At 52.3% G+C, this 24,024-nt stretch overlaps 8 protein-coding genes across 8 annotated transcripts; 4 read left to right on the forward strand and 4 right to left on the reverse strand.

Moving 5' to 3' along the window:
- Nucleotides 1–99: 99 nt before the first annotated feature.
- On the reverse strand, nucleotides 100–1,503 carry ASPACDRAFT_1900687 (NuoI/complex I 23 kDa subunit family protein; the record flags this gene model as incomplete). Its single annotated transcript, XM_020198758.1, has 3 exons — nucleotides 100–716; nucleotides 789–1,054; nucleotides 1,226–1,503. The coding sequence occupies 3 exons, from the start codon at nucleotides 1,501–1,503 to the stop codon at nucleotides 586–588; spliced, it is 675 nt and encodes a 224-aa protein (XP_020056841.1). The 3' UTR covers nucleotides 100–585.
- A 355-nt stretch (nucleotides 1,504–1,858) lies between these two features.
- acpA (acyl carrier protein) lies at nucleotides 1,859–2,937 on the forward strand. The gene is made up of 6 exons (XM_020205180.1): nucleotides 1,859–2,141; nucleotides 2,257–2,274; nucleotides 2,368–2,448; nucleotides 2,504–2,552; nucleotides 2,617–2,655; nucleotides 2,720–2,937. Exons 1-6 carry the CDS (start codon nucleotides 1,923–1,925, stop codon nucleotides 2,725–2,727), a joined length of 414 nt encoding a protein of 137 aa, XP_020056842.1. The 5' UTR covers nucleotides 1,859–1,922; the 3' UTR covers nucleotides 2,728–2,937.
- A 1,145-nt stretch (nucleotides 2,938–4,082) lies between these two features.
- ASPACDRAFT_52183 (GOLPH3/VPS74 family protein) lies at nucleotides 4,083–5,382 on the forward strand (the record flags this gene model as incomplete). The annotated part of the gene is made up of 4 exons (XM_020202580.1): nucleotides 4,083–4,352; nucleotides 4,465–4,711; nucleotides 4,777–5,270; nucleotides 5,332–5,382. 4 exons carry the CDS (start codon nucleotides 4,083–4,085, stop codon nucleotides 5,380–5,382), a joined length of 1,062 nt encoding a protein of 353 aa, XP_020056843.1.
- A 1,250-nt stretch (nucleotides 5,383–6,632) lies between these two features.
- ASPACDRAFT_52184 (uncharacterized protein) lies at nucleotides 6,633–9,378 on the reverse strand (the record flags this gene model as incomplete). Its single annotated transcript, XM_020202581.1, has 2 exons — nucleotides 6,633–7,790; nucleotides 8,203–9,378. 2 exons carry the CDS (start codon nucleotides 9,376–9,378, stop codon nucleotides 6,633–6,635), a joined length of 2,334 nt encoding a protein of 777 aa, XP_020056844.1.
- A 1,343-nt stretch (nucleotides 9,379–10,721) lies between these two features.
- On the forward strand, nucleotides 10,722–12,058 carry ASPACDRAFT_43092 (uncharacterized protein; the record flags this gene model as incomplete). The annotated part of the gene is made up of 2 exons (XM_020201202.1): nucleotides 10,722–11,152; nucleotides 11,212–12,058. The coding sequence occupies 2 exons, from the start codon at nucleotides 10,722–10,724 to the stop codon at nucleotides 12,056–12,058; spliced, it is 1,278 nt and encodes a 425-aa protein (XP_020056845.1).
- A 574-nt stretch (nucleotides 12,059–12,632) lies between these two features.
- ASPACDRAFT_28502 (uncharacterized protein) lies at nucleotides 12,633–14,503 on the forward strand (the record flags this gene model as incomplete). The annotated part of the gene is made up of 5 exons (XM_020199572.1): nucleotides 12,633–13,013; nucleotides 13,146–13,615; nucleotides 13,667–13,784; nucleotides 13,833–14,011; nucleotides 14,071–14,503. 5 exons carry the CDS (start codon nucleotides 12,633–12,635, stop codon nucleotides 14,501–14,503), a joined length of 1,581 nt encoding a protein of 526 aa, XP_020056846.1.
- Nucleotides 14,504–17,377: 2,874 nt separating this feature from the next.
- ASPACDRAFT_118878 (uncharacterized protein) lies at nucleotides 17,378–19,455 on the reverse strand. Its single transcript, XM_020196206.1, has 2 exons — nucleotides 18,970–19,455; nucleotides 17,378–18,920 (listed from the first exon to the last, which is right to left on the reverse strand). Exons 1-2 carry the CDS (start codon nucleotides 19,035–19,037, stop codon nucleotides 17,687–17,689), a joined length of 1,302 nt encoding a protein of 433 aa, XP_020056847.1. The 5' UTR covers nucleotides 19,038–19,455; the 3' UTR covers nucleotides 17,378–17,686.
- Nucleotides 19,456–21,454: 1,999 nt separating this feature from the next.
- Nucleotides 21,455–23,900, reverse strand: ASPACDRAFT_52187 (VHS domain protein; the record flags this gene model as incomplete). The annotated part of the gene is made up of 8 exons (XM_020202582.1): nucleotides 21,455–21,655; nucleotides 21,728–22,211; nucleotides 22,330–22,700; nucleotides 22,755–23,027; nucleotides 23,079–23,372; nucleotides 23,449–23,524; nucleotides 23,603–23,690; nucleotides 23,834–23,900. The coding sequence occupies 8 exons, from the start codon at nucleotides 23,898–23,900 to the stop codon at nucleotides 21,455–21,457; spliced, it is 1,854 nt and encodes a 617-aa protein (XP_020056848.1).
- Between the last annotated feature and the right edge of the window lie 124 nt (nucleotides 23,901–24,024).

Below are 24,024 nucleotides of genomic sequence, written 5' to 3' on the forward strand. Positions count from 1 at the left end.
ACACATTTGTTGATACAAATTTGATACAATCTGGTTTCCCATTCAGGAATGACTGACTGATCCTCCGCTGTATGGATTCTTTCGTCTGTCTAGAACAAAGGAAAAGAATACTTCTTCGATTTGAAAATCCCTAGGAAAAAAAGAACCGGAAACAGCAGTGTAGGTAAACAGACACATATAATCGAGACATGCAGATAAGATAAATATCCTTCGACATCGAAGACACACAATAGCAGACAAGACCAGAGAGTACCAGAGCCGGGATATTTCCAGGCAACTGCAGAGGACACCCCTCTGGGAGTGAGCCCGACAAATACAGGTGAGAAATCGGGTTGGGGTAGGGTTGCGAGCGTTAGTTTATGTACAAGGTGGGTAGTGGAAGGCTAGAGCGGCCGAGTCAACCCGCCGTGAGGAGCGACCGCCCTACTCTTCCACTTTCTCAATAATTTGAAAACAACATTCCCTTTTCTTCTTAGTGCTTGAACCTCTCGAGCATTCCGACAAATGGGAGCGCATACTCTCGTCAAGATCCAACTCCTCATGTCGGAAGATGGCTTAAAATCGTCTTCTAACACCAAAAGCAGCTTAACGATAAGGAGCATCGGCTCTGGCGGCAGCGGCAATCTCAGGTTCCCACTTGTCACCATTGGCAAGGAGCTTCTCCTTGTTGTACAGCAGCTCCTCACGGGTCTCAGTGGCGTATTCAGCGTTGGAGGCTAAAAGTGAAGGTCGGTCAGTCACGCGTCCCGACGATTAGATCCAAGAGTGACTGAGAAGGGCAAACTCACTCTCAACAATAGCGTCAACGGGGCAACTCTCCTGGCAGTAGCCACAGTAGATGCACTTGGTCATATCGATATCATAACGGGTCGTCCGACGGCTTCCGTCCTCACGCTCCTCGGCTTCGATGGTGATGGCCTGGGCCGGGCAGATGGCCTCACAGAGCTTGCAGGCAATGCAGCGCTCCTCACCGGTGGGGTAGCGACGCAGGGCGTGCTCACCGCGGAAACGAGGGGAGATGGGACCCTTTTCGAAAGGGTACATGATGGTGTAACTGTCGAGGTTTCTTCGCGTTAGCGGATGGTCCGGGTCCACGAGGGGGAGCTCCCGCAGAGGGAGGAGCAACAGCTCAATTGACGTTAAAGTCGTGGTATGATCGGGCTTAAGTGGCTAGCCGTCGAGGTTCGGCCTAGCGGGAAGCTTGCGAAGGCAGGGTGGCACCTACGGAGGTCTGAAGAACTGCTCCAGCACGACGTACATGCCGCGCATCAGCTCGGCCATGAGGAAGTACTTGGTGGCCTTGTCGAGGGCAGACTCAGTGGACTGGTCCCATTTCTGCGGAGGGGGCAAGCGGAAGCCCGGTTGGGGAGGACCAGCTGGCGTAGCTGCGCGGGCGACTGAGGAGGAGAAGTTTGCGATGGAGCCGATGGGGGTAGGACGGAGAGCGAAAGGCGATGGGCGGGAATAGGCCAGAAGCCTGGCGACAGACTTGGTGGAGGCCATGGCGAGTAGGAATTATCCTTTTGGGGGGGGGGGATAGGATGAGGGGGAGGGGAGAGGAGGTGTCTGGAATTGAAGGAGGGAGGTTCAAATGTGGTGGTCACCGTGCCTTCCCAGCAAGTTCCAGTCAGTCAGTCAGTTTTGGTTCAGTTTGCACTCTTCCAAAATGAATTGGGCTTAGGTCATGGCTTTCTCCTTCCCGTTGATTGGCCGGCGGCAGGATTTTGCTGCTCCGAGCCGCAACAGAAACCATCGACTTATTCAGTCTCCATCTCAACCCAGCCCAGAGTTCACTCACTCCCTCCATCTGCTATTCCTATCACTTTCAATCAACCTCTTCTCCATTCTCCCTCATCCCCCCCACCCCCACACTTCTTTCCTCCTAATTTATTCCCATTCGGGTACTCTCACATAAACTCATCATGTTCCGCTCCGCTGTCGTCCGCTCCCTCCGGGCCTCTGTCCCTCGTGCCGTCAAGACTTCGGCTCCCTTCCAGATCCGTAGCTCTGCTGTCGCTCGCCCGGCTCAATTCGCTCCTCGCTTCGCCTACCAGGGTGTCCGTCTCTACTCCGCTCCTGCCGGTCTCAACAAGGAGGAGGTCGAGGGCCGCATTGTCAACCTGTTGAAGAACTTCGACAAGGTGCGTCAAGTCACATTCCAAGGCGGCGGATGCAGGTCCATCAGCTTGTTGTTTCGCATCGCCGAGCTTTATCAAAATGGCATGAACTGACGTGTCTTGATTCAATGCGCTTTAGGTTTCCGACGCCAGCAAGGTTAGTGATTCGAGTCGATACCCGCTGGGCTCCGGCTTCCGGCGAAAATCCCTCGGTAAAAGGTCCATGTTTTTAACGATATATAACTGGTAGATCAACGCCGCTTCGCACTTCACGAACGATCTCGGTCTGGACAGCTTGGATACCGTTGAGGTCGTCATGGCCATCGAGGAGGTACGGCTGCCGCATCTAGTTCGCCTCGATCGCGCGCTTACTGACATGCCTGCAGGAATTCAGCATTGAGATCCCCGACAAGGAGGCCGACTCCATCCACAGCGGTAAGTCATTACAAAAATCGAAGAGAATTTCCCGGAATCGAGAACTGATCGCCTTCCGCTACAGTCGACAAGGCTGTTGAGTACATTCTTGCCCAGCCCGATGGTGAGTTACCCCTCTTCTCCTTCTTATCTCATTATCGCAGAGCTTGCGACTAACATGTCTGCAGCTCACTAAATACCCGTGTAATGAGGAACCGGGAAGTTGTTGGAGGATTAGAATAGAAGAAATCGAAAGGGGATGATGGCGTGCATCTACAGGAAACTCGCCACTGCGGAGACTCCGGGTAGCTGGGGATGCTACCCTGTATGCTGATACATGCCTGTGCTCTTTCATACTCTACTATATCGTGTATATCACCTTTGGGAATGCCGTTCTGACCGATATGATACTTTGTTGGGTCTTCGTCGCGTAGCGCGTGTAAATGATCTCTCGATCGCCTGTAAACTTGAGTAGAGCGAGAAGTGAAAAGCTGCCATTGAACCAGGCTCAAAGCTGTATATGACGAGCGAAAACCACCGAGAGCTGTAGAATGTCGAGGGCAAAGACAGATTAGAGTCATTTTCCATATTGAAAGGTAATTTGAATCTGATATGATGCGATCCGGGGGAGATGACGTGGAGTGACGGGGGGCCGATATGGAGAATGTCGAAGGAGACCGACACGGTGGACGTGGTAGTTGTCTTTGCAAGGCAGATATTATAGCTGGACAGGTCTTTACTCTGAAACTGCAACGTGTCATATCATCAATTGAATGTCTATAAGTGCCAAGGTCATTGTTAAGGAAGTGAAGACAGGCCGATTGTCTAAAGCGTTGCGGGCAATTCCGTCACCGGAGGAGCAACACTAAAAGCAGCCGCGACAAGAGCTGATGGCCGGACCACGAAGCGCCAGATAGTCTTTAAAAAAGTACCGAATGAAATGGAGAAAAATAATTGAGTACTCTTTCTGTCAGACGGACAACTGAGAATCTTGTCTCTTTTTCCTTTCTTCTTCTCTTCTCGCATTGCTGGGAAATCATCCATCTCCAACGAAAGTAATTGTTGAGTGGTGCTTTTTGACTCTGGGCCGATTGACTCCTTTATTCGGCCATTTGCACCTCTCTCAGCTCTCTCTCTGTGTCTGTCCGATCTTCTCTTCCACTCCACCCTTCTCTTCCCCCCTCCCTCCCCTCCCCCCTCCCTCCCCCTGGGATCATTTCCCGCCTAAGTTGGTTAAGCCATAGTTAATCCCGTCTCTCATCTCGGCTTCTTCTTCCCTTTTCGATCATTCCGATTTTCTACAATTCTTTCGCCCCCCAAACCTCTCAAAGGGGTCGGACTCAATATACAATCAATCAATCGGTTCATGTCGCAGGCGATACCGGCATAGACCTCATTCCTGGCGTGTGCACCTTTCCAACACGATCTAACGCCCCTCCCTTCATTCGCCCTCAAGCCTTTGATCTCTCACCCTCCCCGCTTCCGGCCAAACTCACCACTTCCACCTTCCCCCCCACTCCCCCCCCCAAACGCACCGTTCGATAAATACTCATGGCCTCAGCCGGGGGCTTGACTCGCCGGAGAGGTGGCGGTCGAGTCGCTGGCGCAGAAGACAATGATGACAGCAGAGTCTCTTCGCCCATATCGAGAAACGGTTCGTCGCTGGACAACCGCGTCCCCGAAACGTCATTCACCAGCGCCGAAAATGGTCATAAGATCGCGTTCGACCCCCGAGACATCAGCGAAACGGAGGAGCGCAGCAAACAGCCTAAGCTCACCCTGATGGAGGAGGTACTTCTACTGGGATTGAAAGATAAACAGGTTGGGCACTTTCCCTTGTGATCCTTATCTCGGCTTTTGTTTTTGTGGGGCGATCGATATACGGGGCGATGTCTCAATTGCTGACCGCGGCCTTTTCATGTCGGTATTGTAGGGCTACCTTTCGTTCTGGAATGAGAACATCTCCTACGCCCTGCGAGGGTGCATCGTGATCGAACTGGCCCTCCGCGGTCGCATCAGCATGCAGAAGGATTCCTCTCGACGACGTTTCCCCTTGGCCGATCGGGTGATCGAGGTGATCGATGATACGCTGACGGGTGAGGTCTTGCTGGACGAGGCGTTGAAAATAATGAAGTCGAGCGAGAAGATGAGTGTCAACTCCTGGATCGATCTACTGAGCGGTGCGTACAATGGAATTCTGTTATTCTCTGGGCTGACATCGACAAAACTGATCTGTTGGAACCAGGTGAAACATGGAACTTGATGAAGATTGGTTACCAGCTGAAGCAAGTGCGCGAACGTCTCGCCAAGGGCTTGGTCGACAAGGGCATCCTGCGCACCGAGAAACGCAACTTCCTCCTCTTTGATATGGCTACACACCCCGTGGCTGACGGCGGCGCCAAGGACGACCTCCACCGCCGTGTCCGCAACATCTGCAGCAGTCGCACCGTCATCCTTCCCGGCAACGCCTGGCTTCCCGAGGACGCCGAATTCCGCTACCTGCGGACGATCACCATGGTATGCGCCGCGTATGCGGCCAATGTTCTGGAGAATGCGCTGGTCACAATGAGCCACGAGGCTCGGGAACGGGCATTTGCGCAGGTGGATGAGTTGTTGGCCGAGTACTCGCAGTGGCCGTTCGGCCGGAGGGCAGGTGGCTCGCAAGCCATCGGAGCCAATCTGGCGCAGGCCATTAATGACGAGGTGAACAAGGCTAAGGACAAAGAGCTCCAGTTGGAGGTACGTACAGCCACTCATTGAATTTGGAACTGCCCCGATAGCTGACTTCCTTTTGACACAGATTGTGGCGGCATGTTTGAGCGTTTTCACTAGACTTGATTCTCTACTGTAACAGGCTTTTTCTTATTCCCATATCCCTCCCGCCCTCTGCTCCAGCCTCCCTTCCCAGCTCTATTTCATTTCCCAATGTCGTCTACTACTGATACTACCAACTTTCGTCGTCTTTCTCTCTCCGAGAATGAGAAAAGCATATCAACATTGCCTCCACCTAGGGACTTGGCCTGTTTTTTTTTCTTTTCCTTCTTATTCACAGTTTTGGCAGTACTATTACCGGCGTACCGGGTTGGATCTCTCGCAGAAGTGATATGACGTTTTTGTGTGTTGTGTGTCGAACCTGCCGTGCTGCGAAGCGGTGACCCGTTGCATTGAACCTTTGTGTTTGTACGAGAGAATACTTCTTTACTGATTTCGATCTTTCTTCATTGAAAATGATTCTTTTCACGTACTTTTGGCCGGATGGGATAATCCAGTCTATGACCAAATCTGCTTGTTTATTGTCTCTCTTCTCCTTGTTCGGTCAGCGCCCATCTTTTTCGAACTTCATTCCTGCCCAGCACCCGTTGGTGACGGTGACACAGCCTCGGTATCAACACGCTCTGCCCGCTAGATGAAACGTTGACAGTCCCAAAACATCCCCCCTTGGAACCAGGTAGTTTATGCAGTGGACGGACTCATGTTCAATTTCGAATCCAACCGTCGTGCTTGTGCATGGGTACCGTAACGCACACCCTTCGCAGCAGAGTACCGATTTACCTCCATACCTTTGATAGATACAATTGTATAATACGAGATCGCGTATCTAGTCTAGAATAACCGCCCTCCTTCGTTTCGAGGCCATTCCCATGCTCGTCGACGTCGATTGGGCGCAAGGTGAAAGGGTCAGTGGCACATTTGTATGGTGAATGGTACCTTCATAGCATAGACCCCGCCGAAGCCTTCCGATGAATACCGGCATACGGCCCCTCATTGTGCAAATCGGGATATACTTCGGTAAGTAGGTCTGGGTTCAGGTCATGCGGTGTACTGTGGTCTACGACTGCGTAGCTCTCTTATGTGGGTTGTTTATAGAGGTGAGGAGAGCGCCGTCGGGTGCAACCAGTGATTATAACGCAAACACCTGTGGCATATGGCTGACTAAAGCTTTATCGTATATGTGGTGCTATAGTACAGATGATGAATCTCTGAGTAAGAGGGAGTAAGAGGAAAAACAGGCAAATCAAGGCTGCAACGAAGAGAGTAAAAATACAAGGCCAATTGGAAGAAATCATAATGGCATATCACCACGAGATGAAGGATTCAAAATCAGTTGACATGAATTACCATCATGCCGCCTCGTCGTCCACCGCCGGCGCCGGCCGCTCCCGAAGCCAGCATGTCGGCTCCTCTCTCGATATCGTGGATGCTTTCCACGCGGCCTCGGATTACATCACTCTCCACTAGCTGAGCGATGCGCTCCAGCGCCTCTCCATCTGGCCGCACCGCAACGAAGCGGCTGAGGACACCGTTTTGGGGCGGTCCGGCGTTGCCCTCGGAATCCCGGTTCTGCGCAGGCGTCGAGTCCACAGCAGTCACGACGACACCATTGGACTTGACCACGCGCGGAGAGTGGGCTTGTTGGAACATTTGGCGGCCGGCGCAGTCGATGACGAGGTCGACTGGGGCCCAGCGATTCTGGCGGAAGATGGCCCCTAGGTCATAATCTTGAGGCAAAGGAAGAGGAGCATAGAGGATCTCGTCAATATCATACTCTTGTCGCAAGTAGTCCTCCTGGTCCTGGGCATCACAGGTTGCACAGACCCAAGGCAGTTGGTTGGGGAACAGTGTCCGTGACCGGAGTAGCTGCAGTGCCTGGGCACCAACTTCGCTATTCCGCGAATTCGTAACCAGGATCCGTAATTGTCGTTTCATTTCCTTGACATCCTCGGGAACAAACCCGGCGTACGTGAAGAGAGACTGCCAAGCTGTGAGTGCAGGCAGAGGAATTGCGGCTGCCTCCGCAGCACTGATATTGTTAGGTTTCAAAGCGATCTCATCCTCTGAAGCGACGACGTAATCTGCCGCGGCACCGTCACGGGTGTAATTGATCAGGCCAAATACGACGTCGCCGACCTTGAATTTGGGGCCGCCTGGATTCCGGTGGTCATGCTTGGGCGTATCAACAACTGTACCACAGAAGCAATGCAGAGGAATCTGAGGTATGGATTTAGACGGGTTCAGGACGGTAGCTAGTCGTAGTTCATCGTGGGAGAAAGCTGCCGTTCTAACCTTGATAAGGTATTCATTCCCAGATGGCATTGGCGTCTGGAATCCAGAATCGAACTCGACGCAAGAGTCTACCCTGGGAGCATCCAGAGAAGTGAGGTCGGTGATAGCCGTTGATGCTGGTCGATAGTATAGTGCTCTCATCGTAGATGGCACTGTTGTTTGCTCGTCCATTGTGGTCGATTTGCGGTTCTCTTGCTAGACGGTACCAGCCGAGTTGGAAAAGTTATGATGTGATGCAGCGGCGAAATATGCTCAATGAGGCCGGCGCAAGCAGTCAGCCAACATAATATAAGAGAAAGAGAAGCAACACTATTCCGTGGTTTCGCCGAATGACAAGGAGTAGATCGAGCGGGGTTTGTTCCGATCGCAGATTTTAAGGATGGACCGCTGCAGCCACAAGCGCGGGCCTTGACATTTTGGTGACATCCTACCATTGACGTAACCCGAGTATAAACACGCTTATATCAGCAACCTTTTGTGATGAGTCAACATCTCGTTCGAAGTTCATTCGACATCTCGACATCACTGAATCGCCCGATCATTCAGTATCGGTTGAGATTTCCTCGAGAGGCCCGAGCATCTTATGGCTTATTCCCAGCTCGTCCACGAGGTGCTCTACCTCCGCAGGATCTTCGAAAATCTTCCATTTATGGTCGGGCACACCGTCAAATGCAGCTCCAAATCTCTCCGGCGAATTCTGCTCATCCAAATGGGGAACATCAGTGACCTTTCTGATCCAGATTGCCTGAATCCAATTTGGATGCCTCTTGTAGAGCTCAGCATAGGCCTCTGGATCCTTCTGAGTCGAGTCACCAATGCAAAGCACCTTGCGCTGGGGGAACCAGCCATGAATTTTTTCTGCACGGTTCACCTTATATTCCATAGTGTTGACAGTGAACGATTTAACTAGCTCGCTTACATCTAGCCAAGATGTATCCCGGAGGATCAGGGTCCCCGGGTTGAAATAGGTGTGAATAAAGCCGTGCAAGAACGGATACAGGTTGTATGGAGAAGCGGAAAGGTAAAACCACGCAGGCGTAAGGTCATGTTGAAGCCTCGCATAAAGCTGAGGCATTCCAACAATCGGCTTGGGCTCCTCCACGAAAGTTGTGCGAAGGATACCGGTTGACTCAGAGGTCTTGGTGTACTTGATAGTATCGTCAATGTCGGAAATGACAAGCCAACCCTCCGCACTGGCGTACGTCGTGCTCATAGTCACCTCGCTTGCCCAGCCGCGAAGGTACGAGCGTAGTTTCGTCCCGTCCGTAATGTGGCGACTGTTAACTCCCACCGTTTGGCTGATAATGCCGCTGTCATCCGTAGGCCCAAGCTGATGAATTTGAGTCGCATTGTTGGGCAAGGGTGTTTCCAAAATCATCAGGTGCGCAGGTGTTGTGTGATGTAGAAATGGCTGCAGTCGCTCCGCTATTCGATGACGAGTCTCTTGATCTGTGCCAATTTCTCCGTCCAGTCCGATGAGGTCTGCAACCATGGCCACGAGTTTACTTAGGTCCTTCCTGCTGTCTCTCTGGAATACACAGGCAACAACCTCTGCCCGCCATAGGTTGAGCTCGGTTGAATCAGATATCGGTGGCTGGTATGCTGTGTTGTCGAACAGCCAAACGGTATGGTCGCGTTCATTTGCCATTTGTATTGCAGGCGAAGGCTTTGCCAGAAAGGAGACTAATAATTGCAACATGGCTGAATCCCGTTTCCATGCATGAGCCACCTTGGCCACTCGCTGAAGTACTGAAGGGGGTTTGGAGTGTGAGTCGGAGCCCATCTTGAATGCGAGGTGACTTTTTTGAAGATCAACTATAAATAAGAGATAGGTTTATTATCGCTGAACTTGACAGATGGAATGCAGCAGTGTAGGATGTACTCCCAAGCACAGATAATCGGTATTGAATGTGAAGTATCACTCGGGACGGTGTCCTAATATATAGGGCCACAGAGTGCGCCTGATCTGGAAGACTAGATCGGTCATATCCCAAGCCACAAGGCAGTGAAGCCCTTAGTCAAGTCAAGTAAGCTAATCTGAGTCATGCTTTGGTCAGTCAGTCAGAAGAGTAGATCATAAGGCGGAATGTATCTTGTGGGGTTCCTGGTCGCGAGAACCACACATATTGAAAGGCGCTTCGACTGCATCGATACAAATAAATTGCCGCTTGGCGCCCGCGTCAGCCTGCAAGGGCTTGTGACCCATCAGAGCTCGAGGCTCAGCGGCTGACCGCTGACGATCTTCTCTTGCGTGCCAATGAACCGGCCATTTGCCCCGGTCAGACGCAGGGAATGTGCAGGAACTGGGGTAGAGGTCAACCTTGGTCACTAGACATGTAACGGATGCCGGCCCGGTGGAAGTCGGATCACCTTCCTCCAAGAATAGATTTCTTAACACATCGTAGCTAGCGCTCTATTGTGTCTCCGCTGAGTTTACGCAGTATTGGCAGAGTCGCCAACATGCATGCCGGCGAACTAGAGATGCGGCGAACATTGCCTTCCATGACTGTTCGTTGCCTTGTGAGTCGTTCATTGCAGGGTTGCAGTCACAGTAAGGTATGGGCTAACAGGGATGCAGTCTCCGCCTGAAACATTATGAAGCAGTGCTATGGCGTGTAGCCCACCAGGTAGGCACAACACAAGTCTGATTGTTCGAGGAGGGATGTAGTCAGAGAGGAACGATGATGCGGAGGGAGTTGGTAGAACAAAGTATGAGTATGTACAGTACAGTAAGCTCAGAGACGCGGCGCGGTTCGGGTCAGTGGGGTTACCTGTTTGGGTAATCAGATTTGGCCTCCTTACCTTCCCCTTCTTGGGGACAAGACTTTGCAGCCATATTAAGGCTACTCAGGAACAAGCCAGGCAAGTCGGCAACTTCATCTGCCATCTACAACCCGTGTCGAAATAGTCAATGATTAAGTACTTTCGTTTCTACTTTCTTCTCAACGTATCAGAAAGATAAAGCTTGTTACTGGTGTGCTGACATGCCACAATCTGGGTTGTACACAATTACGTGCTCGCCTATTCTCTGCCGCGTCTCCATATCAATATCGCAATTCACAACCTAGTAGCATGTTGGCTATATGATCATAGCATACTCTAGATCAAAAACTAGCAATTGCCGCCATGTCAGATCAAACCTTGTTCCAGACTACATACAACGCGCGTACTGGACACGTCTATACACGAAAAAAAGTCTCCGATGAGCCCCAACAGTTCAAACGGAAAAAGGCATCATCTTATTCGGAACTCATTGATCGCATGCCGATACCAAAACCGAAAAGGATCCACGAGGTTGTTGACCGGAACAGTGGTCAGGTGTACTTGGAGTCCTTTAAGGAGCCTTCCTTGGCCTCTTCTAAGGGGGCGTCTTGGGTCCATGAGACGCCTTTCCTGCCTGAAGGATGGGACAAGCAACCCATTGCGCGTGGTGCACCTTCATTGATGCATGCGGCAACGAGACAAGCTCTGTCGGACCAAAGAAATCTTCGACCCGAGCTGTTTGCCTCCGTGCCATGGCGGCTCGCAAAGTCTTTGTGGGATATACTTGGCCAGTGGTAAGAGGTGTCCATGCTCCCTGAACAGCTACGAAATCCTAATTCCCTCGCGCTCAAAGCAACAAACAGACTACATATGCCTGGAAAATATTCGCAACGGCATATCCGGAGGAGTTCGGTAAGATTGCGTCGCACCGTGCTATGAAGATCGAGAGCCCCCTCATGCCAATGCAGGACTACTTGAGTCTGGTCAAAGGTGACTCGTTGAGCTGGGGGGCAATCTTGACTCTGGCTGCCACACATGCTCGAGTTCCTGATCTCGTAGGCCTGGCTAACATCCCCAATCTCATTGCCCTGGAGATTGCCACGCCACTGCAGTATGAAGGCGTCCAGGACGAAAGCGAGGCGCCTATGGTTGATCTCGATGATCGAGTTGTGCGGTCCTGGAGTGAGTTGGCACAAAACTCCGCGGGATTCGCAGCCCTGAGGGTTCTGATGTTGCAATTCCAGTCTAACATCTCATCTGTCGCACTGCGTTACCTCCGTGACTTGCCAGCACTGCAGTTTCTGGTGCTGAATGGGTGTCCTGCTATTCCAGCCGGCGCTGCGGTTGGGTTTGAGTTAGAGGGCTGGGCTGTTGTGGATATGGGCGAAGTGCCGAAATCTTTGCAGAGCATCTACCAGAAGACGCTGGAGATTGATGGGGCAGAGAAGTCGACCTTCCCTGTTGATGCCCCTACCTTCTCTCTTCAAGTTGGGCAGAAAACACTTAAGGTCTTACGCGGAACCTCGAAGAAAACCGTTGGCTATAATCCCATTTGTCTTCGTCGCATCAAGGATTCTGGCGGTCCGCCATATAAGAAACAAAAAACCACTCCCGATCAAAAGCATGCCGGGCCCAAACGGGCAGTGATGAAAGAGCGCAAATTAAAAGATCTTGGGGGTCTGCTGCAGGACTTTCTCTAGCTGGAGTGGATACACGTGATGGATGATGTATGATGTCACTTGCAGGAGACAGGCGCATGAGAGCTCTCTGGCTCGTACCTGTACGGCTGCAAGCGTGCGGGTGCCTGGTGATCGTGCAAATGATCTGCATGTACTTCTTTGGCTTTCAAGTCTTCATTCAGCTTCCTGTGAGCTCTCTGTCCATGGAAGTATAACATGGATGCCCCAGGCCTCAGTCGGCCTGAAGATACAATGACGCGGGCATGACCAGCGGGAAGACGCTGATTGGCTGACAGCCGCCGCCTCCCCGCGCTACTCCCGACCGGTTGACGCCCGTTGTTCCCCGCCTTGTGATTGTGACTCGATTCAATGACTCCATCGTCCCCAGTCGACGATTTCCTTTCTTTTCTTTTCTGACTGTGCGTCTTGGCTTATCGCCGTTGACAGGCTATTCTGATACCTGATATCTGATTCGCTTTCTCCGTCGGTGTCTCCAGCAGAAGTACTGTACCTACTGCATCTGACCCCGAAAGTTAGGCATCGCCTGCCTCCGAGCTCCCTTTACTGGTTTACCCCTCTTCGACCACACCCCACGATGGCCGACCATCCTGTAGATGCGACGGCGGAGAATGATTCCAGTGGATCGAATGTCGCATCGCCCCGCTCCAGCACAGATTCCCGGACTACTTCTGTGGGCAACCGATCTCTCCGACTTTCATCTCACGCGTCCGGTCACCAGCACCGCCAAAGCATGAGCGAGAGCCTTCGCGGAACTCCTGGGTCTCCGAGGGCTCGACGACAACCATCACTCACCCAGTCCGCCATCCAGAGCCTCATTGATAACCCTCCGGCTCCAAGCAATGTCAACTCTGCATTTGCCGGTCGCGACTGGCGGGAAATCCAGATTGGCGAGCTTGTCAGTCCGAACGACTTGAGATTCGTGGAGGTCGATACCGGGATTGAAGAAGCGACGAATGTAAGCGGCCAGGCAATATCTCTATCGGTTTTCTTTTTTTTTCTTTCCTTTTGTCTTGTGATTTTTCCTTCTTTCTTGTTTCTTCCCAAGGTTTCTTTTCTTTTTTCTTATCAGAAGGACTGACAAGCATAGATCTTGATCGATACCGCAGCTCCGGTGCTCTTGATCCGAGAAACGCCTGACCAGAAGTCTGCCGTGGGCACTTTCGACTACTCCGATCTCAATGCATACCTTCTGTTGGCGGCAGGACTGACGCAACCCGATGAAACGTTATTGGCATCGTACGAAGAACTAGCCCGAAAGGCGAAACAGGGCATCAAGATTCCGCTGAAGGATGTGAAGGATTTGGGAAGGAAAGAACCGCTGACAACGCTGCCTGCCTCGGCCAACGTGATGACGGCCGTGCAGACTTTCGGGGGAGGCGTGCACCGCGTCGTGGTAGTCGATGAACAAAAGGATAGGGAAGTGATGGGCATCTTCAGTCAATACCGGTTGGTCAAGTTTCTCTGGGAGAACGGACGTAGCTTCCCGGTGATTGACCAGCTGTATCCCCAATCCTTGCATGAGCTGGGAATTGGTTCGCGCGAGGTCATCTCAATAAAGTATGTTCCATTGTCAGATGTGAGTAGTACGTACTGACATGTTCGTTGCAGTGGGGACCGGCCGCTCTGCGAAGCCCTTCAGGTCATGAATGACGAGGGCGTTTCTTCAATCGCCGTGGTGGACAACCATTTCAATGTGGTGGGCAACATCTCAACAACCGATGTCAAGGTATGTTTTATTGTACTCGAATAGCACAAGCGTCGCTGACCTCGATAGCTGCTCACCCGGTCTTCCTCACTCCCACTGCTACGCAACACCTGCACGCATTTCATTTCCGTTATTCTGTCTACACGTGGCCTGGAAGAAGGCAAGGACTCATTTCCAGTGTTCCACGTAAACCCGACCTCGACTCTAGCACATACCGTGGCCAAGGTGGTTGCAACCAAGTCTCACCGGTAAGCTAAGTAGTATCTGCTCCAGACAGTGCCCAGCCTGACTGTGGATCGTAATACAGCCTCTGGGTCACCGATCCCCTGTCGCCCGCCTCGTCAGGGCCCCCGACCCCATCTCATTCTTCCGTGCACATTCCTCTTCCGACGACTACGCAATCTCCGCCGCAGACCCCCGCGATCGGCAGCAATCCGAGCCTACAGGCCCCGAATTTCAGCTCTGCGCACTTGCCAAGCCCGCCCCAGTCGTTCCTCGGCGCGACAACCATGGTGCCATCGATCCCTGCGTCAGCTCTGCCGGGGGCGCGGCTCTCGGGACGCCTGGTGGGGGTGGTGAGTTTGACGGATATTCTGAACCTGCAGGCCCGGGCGAGCGGGCTCAGTCCGGCCGATCCAGCGGAGAGTCGGAGTCGACGTCGCCGGAGCAGCAGCTCGAGTGTAAGTGTGCGACGCAGTGGGGAGATTGGGCGGGAGTTGTTCAGTGGGAGGATTGTATAGGTGAGTATGAAGGGATGCAGATGCAACTAAGACGGACCTTGGCTTCACTTCATTATTTGTTTTTTAATCAGCTTAGCCATCATCAAGTGACAATACATACACGGATGTCCATCCGAATAACTGGGTCAGATGTACCTCTATCGCATGTAGCCGATAATACGTTACTGAAAACCATCGCTCCTTGCCCTTGAACACCCGAGGTAGCGGGATTCGCCTCCCACTCACCATCAGGCCATCCATAAACATCTACAGTATAGTACCTAGCTAGCTAGACTCCATTAGAAATCTCCGACAAAGCTCCGAAGCAGTATACCCTGGAACCGGGGAGGGGAGAGGTGTGGTGGGGGGGGGAGGGGGGGGCCAACCAGAAGTACTGCCCGAATCCTCCCATCCCATCTTCACCCTCGGCAATCAAACAGCAATCGAGAGTAATTAAACAACAAGAGGAAGAACAAGAATAAGAACAAAAGGGCCCAATGGCAAATAGATCAGACTTCACTCACTATAGTACCTTCGCCCCTTCGCCCCTTCGCCCTTAAGCCTTAAGATCAATGCATGTGCATATGCATGTGACAGTGTACGACAATCGATCGATCAATCCAACCATCCATCCAAAACAATCAATTAGTCAGTCAGTCAGCTGTCGGCCATCCCCGAGCAGAAGTCTCTTTTAGCTAGCGAGCGAGTGAGCATCTCCGATTTCTCAATAATTTGGACAATTTGAGCGAGCAAGCGAGCAGCAAGAGACAGATGATAGAGTTTCAGGGTTATCCGTGGGAAAGATGAATCGATAAATCCTCCTACTGTACTTCCTCCCGTGTTTCCCTTGCCCCTCCCTCGCCCCCTCCCCGCCGCCGCCGGCAAATCCACTTTTTTACTTTGGGTTACTACATGTAACGTAGGTAGTTCGCCTCCAGACCCTCAGTAGGTAGTTTGGTGAGTTAGTAAGGGGTGGGCTGGGGTTGGTTGTTCGGGTTTTGGGCAGAGAGAGAAGTCAGTAAGAGAGGTTTACGTGGGACGGGATGGGAAGGTAGAGGAGGGGGGGTCTGTGTGTTCTATCCAGTACATCAATGTACAGTACGGTGTTTGCTGGTGGTGGTGGTGGCGAAGTTAGGGGATTTTTTAGGTGTTGCTCGGGGTGAATATCGGGGATGAGTGTTCAGAAGAGGGGGTTGTATACGAGGTATGATCGAATAGGTAGGTAGACTGACAGAGAGGGGGGGGGAGGGATTGTTCGGGGATAGAGCTAGGAAGCGAGAGAGAGTATAGACGAGGGAGGACTGGACTGGACTGGACAGGACTGTATGTGCTTGGGTGATTCTAGACCATCAATCACCCGACTACGTACGCAGAAGAGGGAGACAAATCGAAGCGGAAGATGTTTCCCCAGGCCTATGCCCTGACTCTCGAACACCACCGAGTCAGATCATCCCTCCCTTACCATGAGTAAGTTCCTAGTCGACCTAGTTACTGAGTAGTAAAAGCCCTACACATACTGAGTCCTGTCATTTGATCCATAATAGATCGCTAAGCCTGACAAACCCTAAATCCCGAACACACTTCAGCCCACTCGTAACGAATCAGCCAGCTATGAATCAGTTGAGATTTCAAATTCCTGTTCCCCAAACGTCTCTCTCAAACTCAGTTTCGATTTTACCGAAGACATCAAACTATTGTGCGTTTATAGTCAGGCCCAGAACCCAGCTCACTAACCACTCATTGACCAAGAGGAAAACTACGCCCGACCCGCTTGCGTGCATTAGCCGGCGCCGTTATCAGACAGACATGTAAAGTAAATCAGTAATGCAGATACAAACCCTGTAATTACTAGCCCGCTGCAGCACAGCACAGACCAGAACCCAAATTAAATTTACGATCCACCCCGATGGATCCAATCAATCGACGTATCAGTCATTAGAGTTGAGAAGGAGGGATTGAACCATTAACCACCGAGTTCAAACCCACCCCCACACAAGCTTGGGAACGGGGCCACTGGCCAGCCCGCCCTGATCGTCCTCAAGACTTCGTCCAACTTGCACGTTCAAGTGTACAGTCAGTACATGTTACTGTACTCGTACCTAGCCATAGGTACATAAGTGAACTACACAGGCAGAATTGGACTACCTGTCTGATTTAGCCCGCAGTATCAGACCAGGTGAGACTTAACCAGACCGACAATCACATAGTACGTACAGTATGTAGTCCACAAGCAGAGACGACAACAAATCAAACACACAAACACACACACAGAATAAGCACTCTATCCCCGATAACCTCGCATTGCAGACAGAAGCTTAGTTACTCGTAGTTCCTCAGCACAGTAAACCCTTTGCAAAATCAGCATTCTCCTTTGGCATGCACACCATCTAAAATCCCAGATACAGCTGTGACTACAGACTGCAACGCCAAATCCCCAACCAACCACTAACCCTCTGAGAGAGCCCCAACGATTGAAGAAACAGCACGACCAAAAAAAAAAAATTCTGCAAAGTCCCGCAATATGCCACCATGACATAGGATGCAAGAACAATGCGAAATGATAATGGGAAGGGAAAGGTGAAAGAGATTTTTTTTGGGCGGCTTGCTAACTCAAAACTTCTCCAGATTTGATCGGCAAGGGATCGATTGATCGCTGTTTGCGGCTTGGCCGTCCTTCGATGTAACGCTGCGGGTGGGTGCAGTGGGTGTGTGCCTTGCCCTTGCTTGCCCTTTTCCCCACCCTTTTCCTCTAATTCCGTACAGACCAGAAGAAGAAACTCTTGTCTTTTCCACGGATTGGGCTTGTCCTGGATTCTGATCGAATTTGTTTGGATACATAGTCTGTAGTAAGATCGGGAGGTCTGACACCGGAAAAAAAAAGGGTTAGAAAACATAGGTAAGGCATCGTCTCTCATTATTTTGTACTAGTAGTAGTAGTAGTATCAGAAGTAGTAGTAGTTGAATCACTATATCCATCACGCATGTCCGTACCTGCTCGCAGATCGGATCACATCAACGCCATAGTCTTCGGGTATTGCTGTACTTCTCCACCTCCCCTCCTTGTGTACAAATTGTACAGATATAAGTCCAGCCCATGCACAAGCACTCCTGCCTCAAATCCTCCCAACCGATCAAGTAATAAGACAAATACTAAAAATATAGTCGGTAGAGTCGCAGAAAGAAGAGAAACCAACGAAACACGCATCAAGCACTGATGGGGTACTCTTCCAATGTGAAAAATTCGTCAAAACCCACATCCGCCTCCGGTAGCTGGCTGCCACTGCCCAATCCAAATGCGAAGCGGCTAAATTCATCATATTCGGGATCCAGATGATCAGCTTGGTATGTCACCTCCACACCCTCCTCCTTATTCAGGTCCAGTCCCCAAACACCACCGTTCTGCCCTGTGGAATGAGGGGAGTGTGGCGTACTCGGCGTAGGACATAAATCTGGCGTTGGGATAATAGGCTCGGCAGAAGACCCCATGTCCTGCCCACTGCCGCGCGGGGAGCTCATTTGCGACATTGTAGTGGTAGGCAGGCCGTGTGCTAGAACTGTTTGACCTGGCTCCGATCGGACGCGGTTGTGTTGGATCACATTAACCGGGCGGCTCATCGCCGGAGTTGGGGGAGTCACGGTAGCAGCAGCTGTGGTTGTTGTTCCTCCCACGGCAGGAGTGCCCATCAAAGGGGAAGCGGCCATGGTGTGGACTGGGATGACCGGTGCGGACGCCATGCGGTCTCTAAACTGCCGCACTGGCATCGCGGCCATCTCTCCTAGAGAGGCTGTAGGCTGCTGTAGCTGAGGTGATAGATAGCCTGCAGTCCAGGGCGACCGGAAGGGCTGCTGCGGGCCGAGTTGCTGCTGTTGGTGGGCGACGGGGGACCAGGTGGGTCCGCCCACCTGGGCAATGTAGGATGGCACTTGGCCCGCCGAGGTAGGAACAACGTTGGGATACGACGGCGACTGCGCAGCCCCGTCTAAATCAGGGGAGAGCACGTAGCTGCTAGGGTTCGCCGACAGCGGACTAGTCATTGGTCCGGGCTGCACCCTGCAGTCCTCTGCGATGGAAGATCGCAGCCCGGACAGATCAAGGCTCATCTTGCGTATGCCGTTGATCGAAGCGCGCGGATTCATATGTGCACTCGCAGCTCGCCGCTGATGCAGACCACCGCCGGGACGCGCACCATGCCAGGCGGCCATTAGGTTCCGGTTAAATTCGGCATGTAGCTGCATGGACTGAGCATGCAGCATTCGGTTGATCTTCTCTTGGTAGCGATCATCCACCTCTTCGTACATTGCCTCTCGCTCCACAATGTCTCTGCTGATGAGAAGAGCCTTGCCGGTGCGTTGCTTGTGCAGGCTGGAGGCCCGGTTGGCCGACTCAACGCGGGCATCGAGGCTTCTATCTTTCCGTCTCGAAGCTGCAATGAATGCTCTGATATCATTCAGCATAGAACAAGCCTCTTGAAGTCGGTGGTACTTACCGTTCCTGATTTTCCTCTTTCGTGCGAGGATTTGGGGCGACATCGAGGTCAATGCCAGGAGATCCCATTTTGAAGCAGTTTTTGAGAGTCAGGGAAACTAAAACTGTGTGGGGTGGTGAATGTAAGCCGAGAGGAATACTGCAGTCAGATGAAGGCTGTAGAGATAAATACAGGAGCCCTGGGGCTGAAGAAGAATAGACAACGATAGACGGGTGATACCTCGTCCAGAGCAGGGCTAGAAATAAGATAAAGAAAAAGTAAAGAGCAGCCAGCAGGAGAAATTAAATAGATGGTTGCCAAGGAGGGGCATCCTACGCTGCAAAGCGGACAACGGAGTGGTTCAGGCCGAGAACCTACTGTACTTGACTACCGGAAATGCAAGCTGGGGAATCCCAAGCTGACAGGCGAAGAGACGCCCGAGTCCAGACAGGATCAGCCAGAGAGCAACCATAGCCAAGGCTGGGACTCTCCCCGGGGGGGGGGGGGTGGGGGGTGGTCTGGCGAGTTCTCAAAGTCTGCTGAAACCATGGGACGGGCAACAGCTAGAGTTCTCTGCGGAGCTGGGTCTGAGCATCCTGGACAGCTGGGGGAGTCCATATCCATGGGAAGACCTGAAGTCACTCCCAGTCGTTCTGAAGGCAAGGTAGCTAGGGAATGCAGTAAAATGAGACCGGAAGTATTGTCCCAAGGCCATGATTGCGAGTGTTCAGGTGTAGAGGAAAGGAAAAGTCTTGCAGATGAGCATCGAAGAAGAGGAACAGAGAAGAAGAGGAGAAAGTAGACGACTGAACTGGGGGACGGAAAGGACAAAGGACAGTGTTGGGTTGACTGATTGCTCGTATACCCTTGAGGCTGTCTCCAAAGTCAATTATTCGCTTGCTTAGCAAGCCTGGAGCGAGTCTTGAGTCTCTATTGATGAACAACAATCTGAAGGAAGGAAGATAAGCTGCCAGTGTTTCATACTTCCATTACCGTATGGTACTGTCACTCTGCAGCCCACTGATCGCCAATCCTACCTAGAGCGGCAAGAGCAATCGGAAGGCTTGAGGCAAGACATAAGCTTAGTCACCCTATCAATTGAGTGTCAATTGAGTGCTGCCCCACTGTCAGCCTGCGGGGTCTTGTACTGAATCTTGCATGATTAGTGGTAATGGATCAGTATGGCGCTACTGTAGGTACATACATGGATACGATTCCAACTCAACAACGGGTGAGTGTTGCACCTACTTAGTACAGTACACTGTAGTACACTGGACCTTCAGCTGGACTAGTCTTCTCCCTCTTCCCATTCAATCTTCTCTCCCTGGCCCTCATTACTCAGCTGTGAAACGAGGTGATGATTGACTGCAGACATCGCCCAATGCCGCCATGTTATTACCCGATCAGGGAATTGCCCTGAACACGAAGATGACAGTCTCTCAGCCTCTTAGTCTCATCTTTGAAGCTGTTTGACCCGGAGGGAAATAGTTGACGAACCCCCCCCCCCTCTCTCTGCAGTCTCAATAACAGACAACTTTCTCTTGTAAGAGTTCAGTTCCCACCAATCCTTGTGACTTCTACCACCCCGTAACCACCTGGTCGGGAATTCGCCCCTCTCCCTGCAGCCCAGATCTGGGAAGACGAAGATCTGACAGATCGCAGCTGCCGACTCGATGGCACATGTACATGTACTAGGTAACCTGCAGTCCTTGCCCGTGTCAGATCCCGAAGAAGCCCGGAAATAACCGTGGGATGCGAGGAAAGACGAAGACGCCCTGTCCTGGTCTGTGCCACCGCCACCCTTCCCACTTCTTCGTACTTCACTCCTGTCAACCCACTTGTCAGCATTCCCATCAACCCGAAGTTTTGAAACGGGACCCATTCCAAATCCTCACAGGCTCTCCTTGAACTTTACTGTACCTTTCGTTGGTACAACCTGTTGCCTTATCCCACTCCCTCTTCCCCACTCAGCTTACACACATCCTTTGCTCCCCTCTTTAACTTCACGACCAATCCTGGTCCCAGCCATCCTTCTTTCCCCTCGTCGGCCCAGCAGCCACTCGGCCGACGCTCCCTGGTACGGTCTCTCGGAGGGACAATACCCGTCTCAGGGGTCCTATCCCAGCTTCATTCCCGAATAAACCTCCGGTGGCTGTCCAGGGCCACCCCCAAACAGGTCCGGAGAGGGGTGGGCTGTCCATGTCAGGAAACAAGAAAACATTCGCAGGGAAGGAGGGGAAAGATCCTTATCACCAAGAGAAGAAGAGGCCACATTTCGCTCACTGCTTCAAACTGGCTCAGGTATACATGGATACGAAAAACTATGCAGGCTAGTTGGGAAATCTCTCACAAAACAAAGCAAAAACCGCAAAAGTCACAGGAGATTCAGATATCAAACACACCACCATGCCTGGAACAGGTTCAGACCATATGTCTAGGAGGGGTACCCTCCGTTTGTCTCCTCCCCTGGCCCTCTGGTCAGTTGTAACCCAATCCCTCGTCTCCTTTAGGCAATTCCCAATGATGGGACCATGCCCTGTTCTTCTTTGCGCTCGCTACCCACCCGGTACGAGACGCGGAACCGCATCTTGATCGCGTTTCCTTTACCCACCGGAACCCTATCTACTAACATTTCCTGTTGCACCCCGTTCGCCTGTGAGGGTGCAATGTCCCGTCCCGACTGCGGCCGCAGTTGCAGTGTGTATGACTGTGCGGTTTCATTAGCATTTGCGTTTTCATAAGTCACCCGGGAGCGAGAGGGGGGAGAGAAGATGCTCACCTTCTCCACGGCCACTTGAAAGTGTAGTTCACTCAGTGGCTGGTTAGTACTGTTGGAAAACAGGGCTACCACATGAATCTGCTGTGTATGTTGGGGATGCCGGCGCGCCATGAATTCAATTCGGAGGTTCGAGTTCAGAACCTGCACACGATTCATGCTGGGTAGCGCGTTGCTTTCCGGCAGAGATGAAGCGAAATTCCATTCGTCCTCCTCCCGCGCCTTGGTCTGGCTGTTTGCTGGTGGCGCAGGCTCGCTTCCCATCAGGTCCAACAACGAACCTGCTGGCGGCTGAGCGCTCGAGGGCAGAGGACTGGCCTGTCGCGACCCGGCAGACACCAAGGACGCAAACGGATCGAGAGCAGGAGAAGGGGTTGCTGTAGCGGGAGAAGAGTTGATGCTCTGAGGCCGCCCACCTGGGGCGGGCGTGGATGACTGTGAGGGCGACTGAGATGTGTTGATCGAGGAAAAGATGTCATAGTTGGGCCTTAAGCTAGTGGATGCTTGAGGCACCGGTGGCGTCGCGGACGTCGTAGGGGCTGAGCGATCAGGTATTAGCACGCATCAATATCACAAGGTACGTAAGTCGCCTACCAGGCCCCAGCGAGATTCCACCATGAGCCGGAGCAGGCTCGTCTATTGACAGTCCCAACAAGTCATTCTCCAAAGAGTTACCTCCAGTAGGAGCCACGGCCCCATTGCCGTTGGCGTTCGGTGCGGGTTCGGGATCAAAGTCGATGAGGGAAAGTTCATTATTAGCGTTCTTCGACACGCCCGTTGTCGTGCCCAGAGTACCCTTGGGGATCTGAGAGGCCGCCTCCCAGTCGCCCTTCTTAACAAGCTTGTACCGCTCGATCGTGCGATGTATACTGTCATTGATCTCGAGCAGCTTCTGTACGGCCTCCGGATCATCCGACTCCTCCTCGCACATCTTCTGAATCTTGGGATGGGCGCTTTGGAGTGCACTCGCCAGTTCCTTGTCGATACTGTCAGCAGGTCTGTGCCAGTTTTGAGAGATGAAACAACCTACTTCGAATACGTCCCCTTCAGCAACTCGGTCGCCCGGCTGGTGGCTCTGTAGCATTTCCTCCAATATCTTGGCTTTTTGCTGCACCTTGGCCACCTCTTCTGCCGCCTTGGCCCGATAATCCGTCTTGTGTCGGTTGTCGTAGCCGGCCATGACCTTCATCAACCGATTGGCTTCTTGCAAGTCGGCGGGGGTACCTCTGCGGATTAGCTCCTGCAGCTTAGCGGATTGAGCCTCACGCTCTTCCTCTTCCATTTCTTCGGCCGAACGAAGGTTCTTGACGGGTCAGCGGACCTAACGTTCAAAATCAGAGAGGGGTAAACTCACATCACTGGGATTCAGGACCGCAGCATCCTCGTGGCGGATTTCCGGGAACACGTAGCCCTTGTAAAGTAGCAGACGGTGCATGTCCCGAATGTGGCCTAGATCCTCCTTGTACCTCGACGTCTGACAGATAGTCTGTCTCCACTCCTCAATGGACTCGAGGATGCGGTGCTGCACGCGCGAGGGCCGTATGGCTGGGCGCTCGGGGAAGCGACGGACCAGCTCATTGAGAAATTCCTTGGTGCTGATCTGAAGATGAAAGGGGTAACCGCAATTCTTCACGCAAATGTCGAGCAACTAGCCGAAAGTGTGTCTCGTCAGTCCTATATGTTCCGCGCCAGGCTACTCGATGACATTTTTTGAGGCCACCTACTGCCAACGCCAGTAGCGCCACGTTTTGGTTTCGCGAGTTGATCAGATGGACGATCTCGATAGCCGCTTCTCGAGGTCTGCGGAACGGCCGTTAGTTTTCCGATGGGTCGCTTCCCAGGACGGCGGGGATGCGCAACGCCAGACCAGAGACTCACGCATTGCCTTTCTTGGAGTTTATCAGATCGGCCACTTCAAGATTCAGGGCGAGGTTGGGTTCATAGTGGGACAGGTCGCAGGCATTTCCTGTAGTAGTAGGAGATAAGATATGAGCAATTCGTCATATTTCTGCAGAAGCTCCATATATCGAGAATTGTGGTGGTGGGAAAATCCAGGAGAAAGAAAACGAGAAGGAGGGGGGAGGGGAGGGGGGCACAGAAGACACATACGGATAGCTCTTTGTAGCGGTGTTAAGCCCGGGTCAGCGTAGGCACCGAAGCGGTCCCTCGCTGCCATACGTGCTGAAGCGGCCTCCAGGGTGAATTAATTGAAAAGAACCAACAGGGGATTGAGGATAATAGGGGGAGAGAATTGAGAAAAGGGAGTACTGCGTAGCGCGCGCGGAGGGAAATCGGAGTCG

This window comes from Aspergillus aculeatus, assembly GCF_001890905.1.
Source record: "Aspergillus aculeatus ATCC 16872 unplaced genomic scaffold ASPACscaffold_7, whole genome shotgun sequence".
Classification (NCBI taxonomy): Eukaryota; Fungi; Ascomycota; class Eurotiomycetes; order Eurotiales; family Aspergillaceae; genus Aspergillus; species Aspergillus aculeatus.

Excerpts from the sequence above, each read along its gene's own strand:
- acpA (XM_020205180.1), top strand. The coding sequence starts at position 1,923 with ATGTTCCGCTCCGCTGTCGTCCGCTCCCTCCGGGCCTCTGTCCCTCGT. Across the intron at positions 2,449-2,503 it reads TCGTCATGGCCATCGAGGAG|GAATTCAGCATTGAGATCCC; the intron begins GTACGGCTGCCG and ends ACATGCCTGCAG. Across the intron at positions 2,553-2,616 it reads GGCCGACTCCATCCACAGCG|TCGACAAGGCTGTTGAGTAC; the intron begins GTAAGTCATTAC and ends CTTCCGCTACAG.
- ASPACDRAFT_118878 (XM_020196206.1), bottom strand. The coding sequence starts at position 19,037 with ATGGGATCTCCTGGCATTGACCTCGATGTCGCCCCAAATCCTCGCACG. Across the intron at positions 18,921-18,969 it reads AAAGAGGAAAATCAGGAACG|AGCATTCATTGCAGCTTCGA; the intron begins GTAAGTACCACC and ends GAATGATATCAG.